General features: G+C 38.8%; 2 protein-coding genes across 3 annotated transcripts; one reads left to right on the forward strand and one right to left on the reverse strand.

Moving 5' to 3' along the window:
• The first annotated feature begins 502 nt into the window (after window positions 1-502).
• Window positions 503-5,890, forward strand: LOC126793550 (uncharacterized). 2 transcript variants are annotated; one of them, XR_007672077.1, is made up of 22 exons: window positions 503-772; window positions 850-929; window positions 1,001-1,087; window positions 1,178-1,228; window positions 1,336-1,453; window positions 1,540-1,596; window positions 1,933-1,997; window positions 2,165-2,248; window positions 2,489-2,539; window positions 2,630-2,692; window positions 2,799-2,845; window positions 3,047-3,116; window positions 3,213-3,275; window positions 3,739-3,828; window positions 3,915-3,953; window positions 4,044-4,193; window positions 4,275-4,352; window positions 4,442-4,527; window positions 4,746-4,794; window positions 4,890-4,960; window positions 5,227-5,320; window positions 5,539-5,586. XR_007672077.1 is itself a non-coding variant. In XM_050520101.1 (22 exons), exons 1-22 carry the CDS (start codon window positions 655-657, stop codon window positions 5,595-5,597), a joined length of 1,680 nt encoding a protein of 559 aa, XP_050376058.1. In that variant the 5' UTR covers window positions 506-654; the 3' UTR covers window positions 5,598-5,890. The 2 variants fall into 2 exon arrangements, 1 of the variants encoding a protein (XP_050376058.1); XM_050520101.1 differs by having other exon boundaries at window positions 506-772; window positions 4,880-4,960; window positions 5,539-5,890.
• Window positions 5,891-6,080: 190 nt separating this feature from the next.
• LOC126793551 (uncharacterized) lies at window positions 6,081-7,070 on the reverse strand. The gene has a single exon (XM_050520102.1). The coding sequence runs from the start codon at window positions 6,908-6,910 to the stop codon at window positions 6,329-6,331; it is 582 nt and encodes a 193-aa protein (XP_050376059.1). The 5' UTR covers window positions 6,911-7,070; the 3' UTR covers window positions 6,081-6,328.
• Window positions 7,071-19,597: the final 12,527 nt, after the last annotated feature.

Raw genomic sequence — 19,597 nt, forward strand, 5'->3', positions numbered from 1 at the left:
TCAACTGATACAAGTGGAACATTAAGACAGATCGCAGTTGAAGCAGGTGGACTTGAGCGTAGTCTTCTAAACGGTATGCTACAAAGTTCACTTCACAAAACAATATGTCGGAAGACTTATATAATCAAGCCGAGAAGCCATTTTAAAGGTTTATTGAACAATGACTCGAAAACCATATGATAATATAATTAGTTAGTACGGAATTTGGAATCTCCGTCAATAATGACATATGCTTAAAATGGTGTAAAGAAGTAATGTATGCAATCCTTCTCGGAGAGCAACCGTTTGAGCTATCAAAACTTCTTCAATGGCTTACATGCTGGGATGGTAGGGCACTCAGAATATTAAGACTGAGAAAATGTGTAATCTTATTTATCAAACCAATCGAGTATTGACAGAGTTTAGGTGATGAGTGATGAGTAGTCTTATTTATATGGACCGGAATCACCTCCAAATATATCGTATCAGAAAAAAAAAATCACCTCCAAGCATAACAGATGGCAACATGATTGTGATTTGTTACAACAAACAATAAAGATTAATGAAGGGTTGTAGAGCAAAGAGGCCAAATAGAGTTGAATAGAAAAGGCGAAGAAAGCGACCCGACTGTTGCTCTGACTGTGAGGCAGCCGGAGCAGTGAGTTTTGTCGGAGAATGAAGTACGTTTTGGTGACCGGAGGAGTGGTGAGTGGGCTGGGAAAAGGCGTCACTGCTAGCAGCATAGGCGTCGTTCTCAGAGCCTGTGGCCTTCGTGTCACCTGCATCAAAATTGGTACTCTTTTACTCTCCCTCGCGAAACCCTTGCATTAACTTAGTTTGTTCCTTATTCTATTGGCCAACAATCTGCAGATCCCTACTTGAATACGGATGCAGGAACCATGTCTCCCTTTGAACATGGCGAGGTTTTTGTTCTCGATGATGGTGGAGAGGTATTCTCCTCTTTTGTAAATTGCACTCAACTTACATTTGGAGGGCGCCCCTTTAACTCTTTTCTTGATAGGTTGATTTAGACCTGGGTAACTACGAACGCTTCGTTGATGTCACTCTTACTCGGGACAACAACATCACCACCGGCAAGATATATCAGGTGCTTTTATCTTTTCAATCACCCGGCTCTTTTGTTAAATGTCATCAAAATTTAAACTCTGCGAATTCCTGTTCTTTCTTGTCTTATCAGTCTGTCCTTGACAAGGAGAGGAGAGGAGATTATCTTGGAAAGACGGTGCAGGTGATGATATAATGTGTTGTGCAATCATATATATTTTTTCTTTCTCTTCCATGCTTAGAGTACTGCTGACCGACTTCCTGCTGTGTTTGGTGTTTGAGTGGCATTAGGTAGTTCCACACATCACTGATGCCATCAGAAATTGGATTGAATCAGTTTCTGTCATTCCCGTGGATGGAAAAGATGGCCCTGCAGATGTTTGTGTCATAGAGTTGGGAGGGACTGTGGGTAAGCATTAGCTAAAACATTAATACATTTCATAATTACTCTTACACTGAATCCGCAACAGATAAAGTTTCTTTCTTTCTTCTTAGGGGACATTGAATCAATGCCATTCATTGAGGCTCTTCGGCAGTTGTCTTTCTCTGTCGGTAAGGTTTTATAAGCTCTTCTTTAAGGGTTTTCACTGCTTTTGTTTATGAGATCATCTCTACATCCACTTATATGCGTGCTTCCCTTGGCATATTATGTTTGTGTGCTCGGTGATTAAATATTGATCATCCAATTGTTGGTCTATTTAAAATGATGTAAGAATCTCATTAGGAATATTTTGATTATGGCCTGATATGTAATGAGCACTATCGTATAGTCCAAGTGTCTAAAGTGTTAACAAATCGGTTACAGTTTCAATTACATATAGAGTTCATATGAAATGTCAGTTCGCCGAATGCTAGTTATTTGCAACCAACCATTTACTCTTTGTTCAGGGCAAGAAAACTTCTGTCTTATCCATGTGAGCTTAATACCGGTACTGGGTGTTGTAGGAGAGCAAGTAAGATTTTCATTTTCCCCTTGATTAGTTAATCTTATGTTTCATTCATTACAATATTAGTTTGTTGTTCTAAAGGTCCTAGATGGCTTTATTTAAAGAAGAATATGTTCATCCTGTCTCTAGTTGAATAACTCTTTCTCCGGGTGTGCGTTTGTATATTCGTGCAGAAAACAAAGCCTACGCAACATAGTGTGCGGGAGCTGAGAGCATTAGGCTTGACTCCTCATCTGTTAGCATGTCGCTCTGCGCAGGTACCTTTTCTCATCTCTACATTCACACAAGTGAAATGAGTAGAGAAGTCAGGCATTAGAATATTTTGCTTAGTTCCTATTGGTTATAGAAATGATTTACCAGACTCCCTCTTTGTAAAATACAATGTGGCATCCTCTTTTTTATAGCCTTTACTCTTCCTCCGCCCCCACTTCCTTGCCAAAAAAATTAAACTAATTATTTTTGTTGATGATTCGTTGTTTTGCTGGTGCAAATTGCAGCCTTTATTGGAAAGTACGAAGCAGAAACTTTCACAATTTTGTCATGTTGCAGTAAGTTGTTACTGAAGTTAGTATATTGTGATTTTCAATTTCTGAAACTTTGAACCAAACTCAATAAGTTTCCTTTTTGGTTTCTTTCAGGCTGGTAATATTCTTAATATTCATGATGTTCCAAACATCTGGTACATCCCTCTCTTACTCAGGGTAAGTTCAGTAATATATCTTTGTCTCATTTGAGGACTAAATACCTCTTTTATACTTTTATTTTAAAATTATCTATTCTAAAGATTTTATTACGCATTGCTACCAGAACCAAAATGCTCATCGGTCAATTCTTCAACAACTTAATTTACTAAGGTAAGCATTTACCTGGAATCTTGAGGTTTATACTCTCTCTTTGATGATGATGATGAATCCTGTTTATGATGTTTTATTTTAATTTATTTTTTGAGTAAATAACATAAAATAAACATCATTCTGTGTTTATGATGTTGGGACTGTTAATTTTATTGTCATATGAACCACAGAAAGCTTATTATGTTCAATTTTCTGTCTCAGCATTGCTGCACCTCCCGATTTAAAAGATTGGACCAAAATGGCAGAGACTTATGACAATCTCTCCAACTCTGTTAGTATTAGATTAGTGATGCTCGCTGATTCATTTATCCTTCTTCTTCCTTTCTAATTTTTTTTTCATCATATGAGGATCACCTGATATTCGTAGGTGAGAATTGCCATGGTGGGAAAATATGTTGGCCTTACAGATTCATATCTGTCTGTAGTGAAGGTGTGTTGTCTTTTCTCGTCCATTGGGAATATTATTTAACTCTAGGGGTTTATTCATTATCAGTGTATCAGGTTACTTAATTTTTGATTTAGGTGATGTTGTGATTCACTGTGCATCAGGTCTTTAGATGCTTGTTAGATTACATTTTCATTTATGGATCATCATGTACATGCTAGTTGCTTTTTGCCTGGCTAGCATAGAGTAGTGATCAGATTGATTCTTGTATGCCAAAACATTGGTTGTTTGAGTATCTTATCTAAAAGCAATTTGCTCTTACATAAAATGATTTAGCTGGATAGTAAGAGACACCTTTATCTTGATGCTTTCAGATTGTTATGGAACGACTCGTAGCTGCCTAACTTTATCAAAGCCTTTTCTTGTTTGCTGATTTGAAACTTATAAAAATATGAACCTTTGCCACTTATATACAATTAGTCAATTAATATTCTAAATTTTGTCTCAGGCGCTTTTGCATGCTTGCATCGCATGTTCTCTAAAGCCAGAAATTGACTGGATTGCTGCTTCAGACCTTGAAGATGATAGTGCTAAATTGGTATAGATATCTTACCTTCCACTTTGATGCGAATTTAGTATACCGTCTTAATTGATATTTTCTTATAACTTTTCCTTATCATACAGACACCCGAAGCACATACTGCTGCATGGGAGACTCTAAGGGTATGCTTCATTCTAAGTTTACCAAGAAGATTTTAATTTTTTGGTTCTAAGGGGACATGTTAGCATTAAGTCTCTAGTCTTCATATGCAGAATGCAGCTTGTGTCTTGATTCCTGGTGGATTCGGAGATCGTGGTGTAAGAGGTATGATCTTAGCTGCAAAATATGCCAGGGAAAACAAAGTTCCATATCTTGGGATTTGTTTGGGGATGCAGATTTGTGTGATTGAGTTTGCTAGAGCTGTAAGTGCCATTTTTTTGCCCAACACGTTTTCTTCTAATCTTAAGATCGTACATCAGCTCCACCTTAACTACTTCTTTTAGGTATTGGGTTTAGAAAGGGCAGATAGCACTGAGTTTGATGCACAAACACCAAATCCTGTTGTGATTTTCATGCCCGAGGTAAACATTTAGGTCATCTTGTCTTTGTTTATGAAATACATATGGCTTGCGTATTCAATCCATAATGCTTGTTTTATATTTGCCTGTAGGGTTCAAGAACACATATGGGAAGCACAATGCGATTAGGATCGAGAAGAACATTATTTCAAACTCCTGATTGCATTACTTCAAAACTGTACGAGAATTAGAATTCTAATTCAAATCCAGAAAAACATATAGTAACAGTTACTGCCAATTGATACTTTCAAAGTTGGTTTTGTGGAAGCTTTAATGAAATTATGCCATTAATAGATCACCTGTTAGGAAATTCTCTATTGTGAGTCTGTGACAAGTACTATGATTAAGATCCACTCTATTACATGCTCAATATTATTTATTGCTCTCAATTGCCAGGTACCAAAATTCAGAGTATGTTGATGAACGACATCGGCACAGATATGAGGTTAGTTGTAAGCTCAGTTTTAGTGGAAACATGATATTACTTAAGTATATTTTATGTAGTCGACATGATCTGATATCTGATGTAGGTAAACCCAGATGTTATTGAAAGTCTTGAAGAAGCTGGCCTAAAATTTGTAGGGAAGGATGATAGCGGAAGAAGAATGGAGGTGGGTTTTCTTCTGGTTTGACGGTTGGCTGCATTGCTTACTTTAATTTGAGTATTTGTTAAAAATTAGGTTTTTTTTTAATTGCACAAATTCCTATTCTCTTATATACTAATAAGCGTTTTCTTTGAAGACTTATATTTCTGCACCGGTTCATAACTTCATATATATATATATATATAAAGAGTGTGAAGTGTGAACTAGTAAGTTTATTGATTTTGTTTTAAATCTATTTCAATATTGAGGGTCTGTACTTCTCTCCTCTGCAGATTTTGGAGCTTCCAAGTCATCCATTTTATGTTGGAGTGCAATTTCATCCAGAATTTAAATCAAGGCCTAGGAGGCCCTCAGCTCTTTTTCTAGGTATCTTGGATGTCTTATCCTCACATTTGTCACTATTACAAAAATGATCCATAAATTTACAATTTACATTAGCTAAATTTTGTATATTTGAACTATTCAGAAGTGTTTGCATCTTGGGGAATACACAGCCGTTATATCTGACATTCCTTGTAACAGAAAATTTCTCAGTCATTGGATCTCCGCACTTGAGTTGACATCCTTTGCCATTGCAATTGTAGGTCTCATCTTGGCAGCAACAGGGCAGCTGGAAACATATCTTAGTGGGATTAATAGTTGACAGAATTGTGCGTATCAATGCATTTAATTCGCCCATAGAACAAGATTAGCAATTGGCCATCCGGTTGTTTCTGTCTCATCCACTTTCATGATAGTTAGGGATGTTCACTAGAACTGTTGGCACAAATACAAAGTTTGCTAAAAAGTGTGCATTTCGAGGGTTAGCTATTAAGTTCTTTCATCATACTGTAACAGTTCCCATCTCATCTGAGATAGTGTTGGTATATCAAATTATCAAACTATAGTACACCAGAAGGATTAATGTAAGTTTTTCTATCGCATGATGTTCCTCTCCCTAATAGTGTAATTTCCTTTGCTTTATTTTCTGGATTATGTGTTGTCAGGCTTCTTTTCAATGCTTCTGACAAATCAGAATGTATGTAAGTTGTCAAATGAAGCCACCCGAATTATTTCTTCAACAACAGCCCACTGTCGAGCCATTCTGATGCTCTCATAGTCTCATCGATGGGATCATAATATTGGCATTCATTTTGGTCCCATTTTCATAATTTTATTAGGTTAGTTGCATAATGTATCGTTAACAAACTGAAATCTGAAGCTTTAACATTAAAGAATTGATTTGTTTATAGAAAGCACATCAGTCATTTGAACTCCGGTGTCTACAAAATGCAGCAGTGCCTGTTGCAAAACATTATGAAATGTACCTAAAGAAATAAAACTAGAAGGGCGATAGAGTTGATGCTGGAGTGAAAATATTGCAGGGAAAGTTGCTTAGTTTGTGCTTCTATTTAACATGTCATTGTACTGTATGTTTGAAATTTGCCTCTGCAGCTTCATTTGCTGATAGAATTTAGCGATGAACTCATCTGCTTTTCTATCAACTGCTTCGTCCTCATAATTAGCACATGAATAAGGAGCTGCATTATAGTCTTCTGACAATGTTATTGCCAGATCAGAATCGCCCCCATTTTCATCGAGATCAGAATCACCCCCATTTTCATCATAATATTTATCAGAATGAAAGAGGTGGTCGTCGTCGTCTTGCAGTACCAGTGGGGGGTTAAGGCAAGGAATGATAAAGCGCATGGATGGTGGACGATGCATTTTCAGGTTGAAAAGGGGGGTCTTGTCGAAGGAGAGCTCGCGTTCAAAGTAATGGATTTGTGGTCTTGACTTGGTTGATGCATTTGTACCAAGGTGATTCTTAAGGAACTTGGGAACGACCCTCAGCATCGTGAGGTGGTGTTTCAAGACGCCGCCCTTTCTTGGCCATAGCAATGCGATACGCAGCAGCTTCCATGCTCTCTGACCAAAACGATCAGCCTCACGCTTCTTGTTGGGCAGCATATTCATCAAATCGCGATCTTCGATCAACTGAGTTTGAACTTTGAACTAATGTTTATAATAAGAAGTATATATTCAAGCTGACTAGCCAGATAGATGTATACGGATCTAGAGAAAGAATAGATGCGCTCGCTTTAGTATGAGCTTGAGAGATAGATTTTGAGGTGGCCAGTGGTGATGGAAGAGAGGAAGGCAGAGCAGTGCCTATTTATATATGCAGATCGGAGAGTTTGTCGATTATCTAACTTGTACGCGTTAAACTGATGTCGCTTATCATTGAAATTAAAGAAACAAAGAGACAGAGTTTGGTGTTGTGATGATGTGACTGATGGTGTGATACTACTCGTTGGGAACACGGTTGTACGCGGCTGGATAGAAATTACTAAACATTTGCTAGTTTCCAACCTGCATATATGTACACCCCCTTATTTTGTTTTGTTTACAATTCTTAGTGTATCTCTCTTTATGAAAATCTAAGTAGCACGGATATGAATATGAGTATCCGTATTCGACACAATACGATATGAGGACACGATAAATGAATTTTTTTTTAAACACGGACACGTGGTGAACACGTTAATTAATTATTATTTTAATATTATAGATATATTTAATAATTAAAAAAAATTGTGCTACACTTATTAATATGTCATAGGTATATACAAGGAGCCATTGCATATAAATGATATAATTCTCTATACTTGTTTACGTAAGAATGAAGCATATAATTTGTGGTCAAACTTTAATAATTATTTTTATTGAAATCAATTTCACGGTAATTAATTGGAGTTGACATGTGTTTGTATAATTGTATAATTTGTATTTGTGCTGTACACATCTCCTTACACCAAAATCACGTGATGGGTGCTTTGTACAATTATCTACTCTTCTATTGACCTCTTAATCTCTTATCCAGCAAATCCCACATCAACCTCACCAACAAGATCCAAGATCGACCTTACCAACAAGATCCCAGATTGACCTCACCACCATCGTTTCTTCATTCCTCAACACCAAATTCCTTTTCGGCCTCATCCAAATCCCAGATCAACCTCACCAACAAGATCCCAGATCGATCTCACCACCATCGTTTCTTCATTCCTCAACACCAAATTAACCCAAATCCATAAATCGACATTTGATTCAAGTAAGGTAGAAATTAGAAAGAGAAAGAGAAAGAGGAGAGAGACTTCACCTGATGAGATCGGCGTTGGCGGTGGTGATGAATGGAGAAAGAGACTCGGCAACGACGGGGGTGGGGTCGAAGTTAGAGGTCGGAGGTCGAGGGTCAAACTTGTCGGCATAGCAATTATGAGTTTTTGACAGAGAATATGCAAGGATAACAAGCCGTGTCCTCTGTGGTTACATTTGTGTCCGAAGTTGAATTCGTGTGTTCGAGACGTGTCCGAAATTGAATTCACGTGTCCGACTGTATGGGAACATGTACGGGGATCCTCTATACTTGAAATATGGAATCAGGTAACGGGTGGAGATGGTATTTAATCCTCATTCTCACCCAATAAGAATAAAATATATATTATATATGTTTCAATATTAATTAATTAATATTTATGTAAATAATTTTTTATAACTATTATTTTATTTTGAACTAAACTTGCATCGGTTAAAGTTGAATTAATGTAAAAAAAAAACTAATTTCATCATGATATTTAATTTTCATTTTAGATATTTACGTTTTTCTATATTTTATATGAATTTTCTAAACCACCTCGAATGAAAACCCATCTTCTTCATCACTTCCTGGAGATAAATCCATTCCTCCCGGTCATAAGCTTTACTAATGTCTAACTTTAGAACAATCTTAGGACCTGCTGGATTCCTCTGAGCTCTGATCGTATGAATAGTTTCAAAAGCAACAATAATGTTAGCAAGAATATGGCGCCCAGGCACAAAGGCACTTTGAAAAGGAGAAATAATAGATGGTAAAATTTATTTCATCATGTTCACAATGGTCTTCGAAATCAGTAACACTTTGAGGGAACTCAATTTTTGGAATTAAAGCAATAAGGGTTTGATTAATCGATTATACCCCCGCTCCTTCATTTAGGACTTTCAGACAAAATTCAGAAACTTCATCACCCACTATGTGCCAATAATTCTTGAATAGAGCAGATAAACCATCAGCACCTGGAGACTTACTCGATGCCATTTGATTCAAAGAAACTCAATGTCAGGTCGAGTAAAAGGTGGAAGCAGATCCTCATTTATTTGACATGTCACAACCGTCGGAATTGCCTCTAAAATTAGATCCAACTAATTACTACCCTCTGAAGTAAACAGTTGAGAAAAATAGGACACAAAAGCTTTGTTTTTCATCCTCGGAATTTTGCATAGTTATGGAAAAACTTGGTATTATTGTCTCCTTCTCTTAGCCAATTTGCTCTCGACCTTTGCCTCCACAAATCTTCATTGTAATTTTCATACTTTTCTAACTCTATTTTAACTTGTCTTTGCTTCTCCTGGGCAGAACTCTCTGGATGATCAAAGGGAATGCCTTCCAGCTCTTTCCTCAGATTCTTCAACTTCCTCAGAATATTCCATATGTTTTGCTTATTCCAACTTGTAAGCACATCTCCCATTTTGAGTAATTTTTTTAATACGCCTCCCTTGCCAGAGAGCTAGACTTCCTGAATAATATCATTGCAACTTTCTTCTTTTGTCCATAGAGGCTCAAACTGAAATCTTGTTTTCTTTCTCCAAGTTCTTTTGTAAACATTTTATGGTCGAAGAAAAAACAAGGGCAAGATGATCAGAGGCTAGACAATCAACATGAAACTGATGGAGTTGACGCCAAATAGAACTAGCCTCTTTATTGACAAAGCCCCGAATCCCCGATCAAGCTTTCTAACGTATGGCCATTCGACCATGTGAAAGGGGAGCCTGAAAACATTATCTCCATCAAACCGCACTCCTCAATTGCTTCTTGAAATCTCCTCATTTATGCCTCCGGTCTATCAGCACCCCCTCTTTTCTCGCTTGCCTTTCTTACTTCATTAAAATCACCAAAGATAAACCAAGGACCTTTCACCTCCGCTGCAATCTGTCTCATAAGTTCCCAAGAAACTGAACGAAGAGAGGTATCTAGGTTACCATAAAAACCTGTAATCCGGACAAACACTCCATCAACATGAACCATGGCATCAATATGAGCTCTAGAAACTCCAATAACCTCCATTTGAACCTCTTCTTTCCACCATAACGCTAGAACTCCACTCTTACCTTCCTTCCCGGCACTACTTACTACGTACACAACAATTTTAAAGCCCATTTTTCCACACAACTTTTCCATTGCTTTCTTCATTTTTCTTTTGTCTCCATAATAAAGAAAAAATCTAGGGATTGCGCCTTTAACAAGCATTGGAGTGCTCGAAAATTGTGTGCGTTCCCCAATTTCTACACATTCCAACTAGAGGTGTAAATGAGCGGAGCCGAATAATAAAGTGTTCATGTTTGGCTCGTTTTCATTCGATTGAGCTCGAGCTGAGCCTAAATTTGATTTTTGTGTTTCATGTTCAAACTCAGCTCAGCTTGAAAAAGCTCGAGTTGGGCTCGGGCTGGCTTATTTTATTAAATAAAATAGAACTCAAATTGAGCCATTTTGCCATCATTCTCAGAAAGATCTGAGCCACCCGACACCTCATCTCTAATCAATTGACGTGAAGAGAATTGAGTTAGGAGAGGGAGTCCCAGATTACAATTAGGGATTGAAATCAGATCGTCAACCCCCAATATTTTAATTAGGGTCTTAACAGAGACTTGGGCCAAGGTCTGGTTAAAAGCTAGGTAAATATCTGCCTTCATAACATGGGCCACCCTAGCACCCATGCCCAAATTGTTGCCAGACTGTCCTTCACTTGACTTTAGCAAATTTCCACTCAATTTAGAGTCCAATTTCACCTCCAAATCATCAGAAAAGGTAACACGCTACACGATGTTCTCCTTTCCAACTACAACAGAATCCCGAAAAACACACATCTCGGTCTGGTCTCGAGAATTGTACACTTCAATTTGGTCCTGAGAAAGGCTGGATTTGGACTGGTCCCGCAGAAAGCTTGATTTGGACTGAACCCGCAATAAACTCGACAAAGTCTTATTCAAGCCGACCCTCTCCGTCAAAGACATATTTGTCCGAAGACGTTTAGCAAACGGCACCGCCGTAGATTCCTCAGGCGGCTCATCAAGCTCCATCTAACACCTCTCAAAGTCTTCTCTACATCTACCACGATCAAAATGTAAAAAAAAAAAACAATGATATATTGTATATATAATTTAATAAATTGAATTATAAATAATTAAACCAATAAAATCTAATGACGAAAAACACGAAAGAAATTCAATATGAATTCAACCGAATAATTAATGATTGAAGAACTAGTCGAGACGTGTGTGATACCACACTGTCCTTCAGACGTTTATGTCTCCTCTACCGGTGCAAGGATGCTTGGCGCTTGTCTCCTAGGATAAAAACGACTATACAATTCTAGGAAGTTGCACTACTAATTAGAACTCTCAATGAACTCGAAAAGTATATCTTTCTATTACCATTGAAAACTTAAGAACACTTTGAGAGAGTGAGAGTTGATGGTGTTTGGAATGATTTTACAATGAAAAGATGGTAGTTATTTATACAGTGAGGATTTGCAATCAGCAATGAATAAAATGGATGTTATAGGAAATCAAAATATCATAACATATTTTGCTTTCAATTCGGTGTTGCATTCGTGTCTGCAGGTCGCACAAGAATACACGAGTTTCCCTTGTGACCTGAGATTTGCACCCCCACCATGCGCGTGCGCGAGATGATATAAGGGGGTTTATACACTTTACAATCCATAAACAATGGATTACATGTAAAGCTTTTCCAACACTTTTCTTTTCCAATGTGAGACAAACATTTTCCCACATTTTAAGTAGTCATCTTTGAGTGACAATTTTTTATTCACCCACTAACCAAATTACACAAACAAACATATGATCTTATAGCTCTCATTATGGAGAACTCAAATCTATGTTCAACTTTGATTAATTATAAGTTTAACTTAATTTAATTAATCAATTAAAATTTGGTTTGAAATAGTTTATTTAACCATTTTTCCAACACAAAATCATCTATCTGAATCGACCACCCATTTGGCTTTGGAAATAACCCATAGTGTTTCCCCTCCCTTTGATATTCTGGGTCAATTGAAAACACATCTTTGGACAAGGTTCGAAACTCACCAAATCGTTCTTTTGTAATAGCTCATTCCTTGTGGAGAATGCACCTGGAACTTACATGATCCAATCTACCACAAAAAAAAAAACAGAGATGTGGAAGATGTTCATACTCCAAATGAAGTTTCACTGAAACAAAACCTTCTGACACCAACATCTTAATCCATCTTTGAAGCGGTTTAGACACATGTAACCCAACTCTGATACGCAGAAATCTTCCACTCCCATCTTCATTGAAACCTCCCCCTATAGGATAATAGATTCCCAATTGATGGCCTATTTTCTTTGCCAAGCTTGGGGGTCATAAACTCAAGTTAAAATCCTCTAACCCGAATCTAAAAAGCTTGAGTCTCCAATGGAATTGAAAGCGGATTACTAATCCCATAAAAGGCTGAGAGAATGATCAGAGCATTATTAAAATTCCATGGACTTCCACCGATAATCTTTTCTTATCAGCATCAGTTGCAAAAGAAAACATGATTCAATCTAACTCCTCCCATTGAAAAATCGTCACTTCCCCTTTAACAGACCAAATCCTATTCAACGTGCTCCTCAAAGCCTCAAAACAATAAGGCCTATTTGTTAAGAGTCACCCCACCAACCAAAACCTGTTAGCGTGAATGGCTCCGTGAATCACGGGCGTGATTCACGGAGGGAATTGAGGAGAATTGTTGTTAAAGTGTATGCTTAGTTGATTATATATAGGACTTAGTTTGTATAGATTGATTAAGAAGTGTAATATACCATTCTTGTTGGTATCAGAGCAGTGCTCTGTTTTTTCTGGGTTTTGTTTTTACGTTTTTTTTTTGCGAGCTCGGCACCGTGGCGCTATCGAACTCCGGCTCACTCCCATGTGATCAGAACTCCGGCTCATGTAACGTGAAGTGCTCCTCCGCTGTCGTGATCCTCCGTTGTTGCAGGCTTCACCTAAACCCGACCGGATTCCCAGCCCTCTGCGCTCCTCCGACGTCGCCATCGTCCAGCGGCCCTCGCTCAAGCTCTGGCGTATCAAGATCCGGCTCCGGCGTTGCTGTTGCCATCATCCAGCGGCGCTCGCTCAAGCTCCGGTGTATCCAGCTCCGGCGCTGCTTCCATCTCTTACGGCAAATCAAGCTCCCTTCCGACGCCACTGTCCCTCCAACGCCGCTGCTTCGACGTCACTGGAAACGGCACTGCGCGTTACCATCCCGACCTGCTTCTTCCCGTTCGTTCGGGTACTATCCTGACCCGACCCGCTAGCACGGCTCAGATTCCAGCTCGGCCCAAATCAGATCCGACCCGGCACCTGACCCGACCCAGACCACCTTCACCCGACTCGACCCGGACTTGATTTGATAGTCTTGGTTGACAGTGCAGGTTCACTGACGGTGCACGTACACCCAAGATAGGTTCATCTCTATTTTTTGTTTGGTGTTTCCGCTGTATACCTCTTGATTTCAATGGGTTATGGAGACGGCGTTGAGAGTTCTCAGATCAATGATGTGACACTGCGCATGCAATATGGGAGACACTGGAAAGCTTATATACTAATGACTCTGATTTCATACATGTTCTTGAGTTAGTGTGCACAGCTTTGACGATGCAACATGATGGGCAACCGGTGGCGTAATATTACACCAAACTAAAGAATATTTGGGCTGAGATTGATGTGAAACGTCCTTGCATGATCAAGAATCAAGAGGATGTTGTTTGGTACCACAAAGAAAATGAGCTTGAGCGAGTTCACCATTTCTTGGAAGGTATTGATGCAAAGCATAACAGTGCGAAATAGGAATTACTCCAAAAGACCGAACCCCTAGCCTAATTACAGCTTTCACATAAATTTGTAAGGATGAATCTCAACATGAGAGTCTTCATCAGACACAAGTTGAAGTTTCCAGCCTCACTGTCTGTGCTAGCTCTCTGGCACCACTTCCGCAGCGCAGACCGCCACCAGGCTTCGGAAATCAGCCCTGCCCGCCTTACTATTATTGTCATGATACTAACCATCCTCGTGCGACCTGTTGGAAGCTGTATCCACACCTTAGGCCTAAGCGGCCTAATTATCGTCCCCCAACGAAAGCAGCTATTCAATTCGTCCAAGAACCCGATATTTACGGTGTGGTTGGCCATGATCATCATATCACAGGATGAGCAATACCTACCGCATCCATAGCGGGTCAGGGAAAAATTGGTACGGCTTTAAATATTTCAAACTTTGTTGGTTTTGATACATGAATTATTGATTCTGGTGCGTCTGATCATATGACTTATGACAATTCTTATTTTTCCGTATTGTCTCCTCCACCAGTACCCTATGTTACTAATGCTAATGGTGAGGCATTTCCCGTCTTAAGAAAATGGTCAGTTCGTATTACTCCCACAATAGAACTTCACAATGTGCTATATGTACATGCTTTATCTCATCATTTGATATATGTTCTCCAATTGAACACTGATGCTAAGTGCTCTGTGACATTTTTTCCTATGTATGCAATATTTCAGGATCTTCTCACCGGGAAGTTAATTGGTCGGGAGTATCTGAGGGGCCGGTTGTTTCATCTGAATCAGACATATGCGGGGGAGAAACCAGGGGCACAGTCTCAAACCGCTTTAATCTCCACTTCTGACAAGTTAAGTGAAGTTTGGTTATGGCATCGTCGCTTAGGGCATCCATCCTTTAGTGTTATGAAAAAATCTCTGCCTACTTTGTTTATTAGTGTGGATGAGTCACTTTTACGTTGTGAGACATGTGTTTTGGGCAAGAGTCATCGGTCTACTTATTATCCTAGTACTTCTAATAAACGTATTCTTCATTTCGAATTAATTCATTCTGATGTTTGGGGACCCTCTAAAGAGTCTATTGTGTTAGGAATGCGGTATTATGTCTCATTTATTGATGATTGCACCCGTCTTTCATGGATTGTTCTCCTGAAAACTAAAAATGAGGTTTTTCCTGCTTTTCAAGCCTTCTATACCATTATCAAAACACAATATAATGCCACAGTTAGAGTTATTCGTTCTGATAATGGGGGGGGGGGGGAATATGTGAATCATGTCTTTCAGGAGTTTCTTAACACACACGAAATTGTTCATCAAACAGTGTGTTCTTATACACCTGAGCAGAATGGAGTTTCTGAAAGGAAAAATCGTTATTTACTTGACATGGCTCGGTGACTTCTTTTTAGTGCCCATATGCCCAAATACCTTTGGGGTGATGCTGTCATCACTTCCGCCCACCTCATTAATCGTCTTCCCTCTCGTGTCGTTCATGAAAAAGTTCGATATGAGGTACTTGCATCTCATGTCTCCTTACCCTCTTTTCATAATCTTTATGCCCGTGTTTTCGGTTGTGTTGCTTGTGTCCATCTTCCAAAACACTAGAGGTCTAAGTTGGATGCCCGAGCCATTAAGTGTGTGTTTGTTGGGTATGACGGACATCAGAAAGGATACCGGTGCTATCATCTGCCTATGAGGAAGTACTATGAGGACATGAGTTATTTTCCCTCTTCCGATACTGCTCTTCAGGTGGAGAATTCATATTTTGAAGAGTTGTATCATGGAGAGGGGGAGACAAGTAAGCCAGTAGATATGGTGACATGATCAATTGAGATTACCAATGTGTCAGCTATACCGGCACCACCAGGTGATTCTGGTATAGTCACTCCAGAGATTCAGGTACTGGAAGATGACAACACAACTGCCCCTCATGTCTCCCCTACTACTGTTTATACACCTGACCAATGATTTCCTGGTATGGAAGATCACTCATCTGAGGTTAGTCATTCTATTGAGACTAATACTAGTGAGGCTAATAGTAGACAATATGTCCTGCCAAATAGGTCTACTCGGAGTCAGCCAATAAAAAAATATGAACTTACCCTTCAGGCTAAAGCTAAGTATCATGTGGCAAATTTTATATCTACCAAAAGATTGTCTAAGTCATATGAATCATTTGTGAATCAAATATCTACTGTATTAGTACCTAACAAAGTGCAAGATGCATTGGGAGATCCAAAATGGAGGAAAACAATGGAGGAAGAGATGGAAGCATTAAAAAAGAACAATACTTGGGAGCTTGTATCTCCACCACATGGTAAAAGGACTGTGGGATGTCGTTGGGTGTTTACAATGAAGCATAATCCAGATGGGTCAGTGAACCCGTATAAAGCACGCCTAGTAGCAAAAGGGTTCACCCAGACATATGACATAGACTATGATGAGACATTTGCACATGTTGTAAAGATAAACACTATTCGGGTATTGCTCTCTTGTGCCACTAGCTTAAACTGGCCACTTAGACAGTTTAATGTTAAGAATGCATTCCTTCATGGAGAACTCACATAAGAAGTGTACATGGATCTTCCGCCTGGATATGCGGCCGCTTCTCCAAGTAACTTTGTATGCAGATTGAGAAAGTCTTTATATGGTCTTAAACAGTCACCTCGTGCTTGGTTTGGAAGATTTTCACAATTCATAAGGAGAATTGGCTACAGACAGAGTAATTCAGATCACACATTATTTATCAGACATCAATAAGGGAATGTAACAGCCCTAATTATATATGTTGATAATATGGTAGTTACTGGGAATGATACTGTTGAGGTGGATAAATTACAGAAACAGCTAGTCACATAGTTTGAGATGAAAGACCTAGGTACACTCAAGTACTTCTTGGGTATTGAGGTAGTCTGGGGAAGTGATGGTATATATCTGTGTCAGAGGAAGTACATCCTTGATCTACTAACAAAGACCGGTATGCTGGATTGCACCCCCATTGATACTCATATTGAGCATAACCATCGGTTAGTAGAATATCTAAATCAAGTGCCTACTGAAAAACCTTGTTATCAGAGGCTAGTTGGACGCTGATTTATTTATCACATACCAGACCAGATGTTGCGTATGAAGTAAGTATAGTGAGTCAGTTCATGCATAATCCCAGTGTGGACCATATGGATGTTGTTGTAAGGATTTTGAGGTATTTGAAGTCAGCTCCAGGGAGAGGAGTAATGTTCTCTAATCACAATAATATCCTTGAGGTTTGTGGTTTTATAGATGCAGACTGGGTTGGAAATATAACAGATCGGATATCTACATCAGGGTACTTTACCTTTGTTGGGGGTAATCTTGTTACATGGAAGAGTAAGAAAAAAAAAGTGGTAGCTCGATCTAGTGCTGAAGCATAATACAGAGGTATGGCTCAGGGAGTGTGCAAATTATTATTCCTTAGAAATGTGCTACAAGATTTGGGTATTAAGCCTAAGTGTGCTATGCAGCTGTACTGTGACAACATGGCAGCTATTGATATTTCACAGAATCCTGTGCAACATGATTGTACAAAACATGTGGAAGTTGATCGCTACTTTATAAAGAAGAAGCTAGACGCAAAAATCATCAGTTTTCATTTTGTTCATACAGAAGAGCAATTTGTCGATATGCTCACAAAAAGTGTGTCTAAGAAGACATTTTATGATTCACTTAGTAAGTTGGGCATGATTGATGTGTATGCGCCAACTTGAGGGGAGTGTTAGCGTGAATGATTATTGTTAAAGTGTATGCTTAGTTGATTATATATAGGACTTAGTTTGTATTGATTGATTAAGAAGTGTAATATACCATTCTTCTTGTAAACCTCCCTGAAGCAAGTTCCTTAGGATCAGCGATCTGAACGACGTTCAACTCTTCTTCGTCCACAATTGCGAGACGCTCAGGGATTCCAGTGATAATCTCCTGCATCTTACTTAGATACAAGCACACAACGAACCACCCCCGCTCAACCACACCGAGCAGCCACCGCATCCAAGTAGTTGTTGGCAATAGAATATTTTATGAGTTAGCGAAGCAACTTACACCCTAACCCTCGATAGAGAAAGAGAGAAAGAGAGAAGGGACTCAGGAAGAGGGTTTTAGTGCAGTCATTTTGCTTTTGGATGACTTCTGTAGAAGTCTTTTTTCTTTCCTTTTTTTTTTTTTTATGTTTTCTGACGGGGACCTCATGGTCTCTGCAATTAAAGCAAACCCAATAGTCTTTGGAAAGGCTGGTAGCTTTATTTCTTTTCTGAGAAATAATTGTACGGTACAGTGAGGGGTGCGGGAATACATACAATGGCAACGGCGCTCCATGCCAGGAGCTCAATTCATGGAACTTTCATGGATGTAGACAGAGCAAGTGCTCTGCATTTGTAAATGATACTGTACGTCCGCGTTGATTGATTGTAAATATTTTATGCTGCTGCTGTTGTTGGTGAACGTTGACTTGTCCTTTTCAAACTAGCTTGCTTAATATATTATCATTCGCCTTCATTACATTTCCTACCTAAAGATATTCAAATAATACAAAAGAAAATTAACTACCTAGCTGGTCTCCCTCAATTTGGCTCAATATATATACAGCGACTTCTAGTATCAGCTTGTAGATGACTGCACGAGAGAGCATGGAATGGCAGTTAAAACCTAGGCCTCATCATTTAGCTCGCGGATCTGAAAAATCCGCGGAGCTCCGCAAGCTCAATGAATGTTTACCCGGTTCGGTCTGCGATAAAGCTTGTAAAAGTCCGTTTTTATGAGTATAGGGTCGGGCTTAGATTAGAGGTGTAAAATCCGATCAGTGGGCCCATCAAATAATAAAATATTATACATAAATATTTTATTAGATTTAGAATAAAACTATCGCATTATGAAACAAGTATATGAAAAAAACTTCTCGGGATCGATCAATATAGGCTGATATAATCGGTATATATATTTAGTGACCCTGTAAAAATTTCACCCAATTCGGACCTCGTCGGACCATCGAAATTTCTGATAAACCGAAAACAATACTACTATGTCATAAGGAAAAACTCATTACCAAAATGCGAATACTGAAAAACAGTTTGACCGTAAGTACGTTAAACCATGTCCAAAACTGACGAAATTTTTACAGGGTCCCTAAATATATATATCGATCACATCTGCTGGTGTCGATCGACCATATTTCAAACTGGAGTTGGCGATCGCCTAAGTGTCCACTAATGTATCATAACCTTTACATTAGGTTTAGAATAAAACTATCGCATTATGAAGCGACTATATGAAGGAAATTTCTCAGGATTGATCGACACCATCCGATGTGATCGGTATATATATTTAGTGACCATTTTAAAATTCCATCCAATTTGGACCTCGTTTGACCGTCGAAATTTCCGGTAAACCAAAAACAACACTAATATGTCCTAAGGGTGGTACACAAATATGTTGATTGTAATAAACACAGAGATTTTACCTGGACAATTCGAACGGTGTTGCTTCATTCTTCGAACGGGAAAGTAGTCTCCATGCCACAGCTCCACCACCAGCAAGTCATCTTAGAATTGAAGCTGAAATTGGGTTTTAAGCTATCAATTACAAAGTACATAACTTATACTATAAGCTAACAAATACAAATTTATGGAGTCATAGAATAGCTCCGGTGGTACGAGGGGGCTCATACATGGTGAT

The sequence above is a fragment of the Argentina anserina genome, chromosome 5 (genome assembly GCF_933775445.1).
Source record: "Argentina anserina chromosome 5, drPotAnse1.1, whole genome shotgun sequence".
In the NCBI taxonomy this organism is placed as follows: domain Eukaryota; kingdom Viridiplantae; phylum Streptophyta; class Magnoliopsida; order Rosales; family Rosaceae; genus Argentina; species Argentina anserina.